The sequence below is a fragment of the Pseudozyma flocculosa genome (assembly GCF_000417875.1).
Source record: "Pseudozyma flocculosa PF-1 unplaced genomic scaffold scaffold00010, whole genome shotgun sequence".
Taxonomy (NCBI): domain Eukaryota; kingdom Fungi; phylum Basidiomycota; class Ustilaginomycetes; order Ustilaginales; family Ustilaginaceae; genus Pseudozyma; species Pseudozyma flocculosa.
Genome location: NW_006920878.1, coordinates 16,359 through 18,064, shown reverse-complemented (window position 1 = coordinate 18,064; position 1,706 = coordinate 16,359). Strand labels below are relative to the sequence as shown.

The 1,706-nt window shown below is 66.0% G+C and overlaps 1 protein-coding gene across 1 annotated transcript in view; it reads left to right on the top strand.

The window, feature by feature from the left end:
* Positions 1–1,303, top strand: part of PFL1_03247 (uncharacterized protein) — a gene marked incomplete at both ends in the record, with an annotated part of 2,962 nt that extends 1,659 nt beyond the window's left edge. The window contains 2 exons of the mRNA XM_007880764.1: positions 7–1,068; positions 1,166–1,303. Of these exons, the coding sequence (XP_007878955.1) occupies positions 7–1,068; positions 1,166–1,303 (1,200 nt within the window). The remainder of the gene's footprint in view (positions 1–6; positions 1,069–1,165) is intronic.
* Between the last annotated feature and the right edge of the window lie 403 nt (positions 1,304–1,706).

Below are 1,706 nucleotides of genomic sequence, written 5' to 3'. Positions count from 1 at the left end.
TTCGAGGCGCTGCGGGACCTCTGCGTCCGTCGCCGTCGCGCTCGTGCTCGACCGGACGACGGCGACGTTGTCGGCGCTGTCGACGAGGCCGGTCAGGGCGACGACACCGCCGCGGCACCGGCCATGATGCGGTATACGGCCACGTTGGGCCACATTGTCCACCACAGTCGGAGCGACGCCGCATCTGCCGCCGATGCCGATGCCGTGGCCGAGGGTGAGGACGGGGATGCGTCGGCGGTCCTCGACCCGCTGGGCAATCCACGACCGGGTCTCTGGCCGTTCCCGCACCTGCTCGACCACCTCGTCCCATCATCTCGTGGCCCGCCCTCCCCTTCCTCCTCGCTGTCCAACCAAGAAGGACAACGCACGTTCCTACCCGCCGTCCCGGCCTCGCTCCTCTCCTCGTCCTCTGCGGCGATGGAGGGGATGGGATGGGACGCCAAGAGCAGAGAGGTACGGCGGTACACGTCGCTCGTCTACCAAGATGTCGTTGGTGCCGATGCGCCGGGTACGGGTGCGGGGAGGGGGAGGGTGGAGATTGTGGTGCACGAGCATGACGAGAAGGGGAAGATTGAGGTCAGGCCCGGAGGCGGCGACGGCGCCGAGACGAGGGCCGAGATGGAGATGATGCTGCCGGAATCGGACGTCGATCTCCTCCTCGCCCTCTCGCCCTCGTCGTCGTCGTCGTCGTTGTCTTCTGCTTCCTTTTCCCCCTCGGCGTGGTCGTCCCCGAAAGCGGGAGAGATGCCACCGCACTCCCGCTTACCCAGCGACTACCACCGTACACCGCCGACCCGCATCCAATTCCGCCCCGATCAAGCTCAAGCTCAAGCAGGGGAAAGGGAGATGGTCCTCTCTTCGCAGCGACGCATCATCCGCTCCTCGTTTTCCCCCCTTGACCCTTTGGCTCCTTCCTCCACCCCCCCTTCCTTTGTCGAGGTCGACGTCAAGACGGGTCAGGATGTCACTTTAACCGAAGACGAGCCGAGCAAAGAGCAGATCGATGCCAGACCGACGCTGCACATCGACCAGATCAGCGAATTCGGAACCATCTCGACTCTCGTCTCGGTACGTTGCGGACCCCCCCTTCCCTGTCCCTCCATACCCTCGTTGACTCTAACTGACCTACGCGCCTTTCCTCCATCCTCCAAACGACGACGACCAGGTGGAATGGTCCCGTCCCGCCGCGTCGCCCGCTCCGTCGTGGGACGAGGTACGACGATTCGTCTTGCCCCTCGTCGATTCCGCCTCGCCGTCTCGCCGTGGTGCCGCATCGACGACGGCGAGGGGATTCCGGTCCTGAGAATCCCAACTCTCCCCCTCTCCCCATTCCCCCCCCCCCCCCCCCCTCCCCCCCGATGGCTGTACCCCTCTCCGTCGATCGATCGAACTGCGTGCTGATGGTGCAACGACAATGGTGCCATGGCATGGATTGCTACCCTGACCCCCCCTGACGATCCCGTCGAATCAGACGCAGAGGAACAGGCCGATGTGCCTGCCCAACCACGTCCCTCTTCTCCTCGTGTACCCGCCCCTCCTCCGTCTGCTACAGGTGTCGAGCCTCATCTCCGCCTCGCCCTCCCGCCCCCGCCCTCAGTCGAGGCGCTGCAACCCGCCCCGCCCCCTCTTGAGCCGCTCGCCCAAATCACCCACGCCCGCCCGCCGCTGCTCGTCGAGCAGGAACTGGCCCCGCCCATCGCTCGACC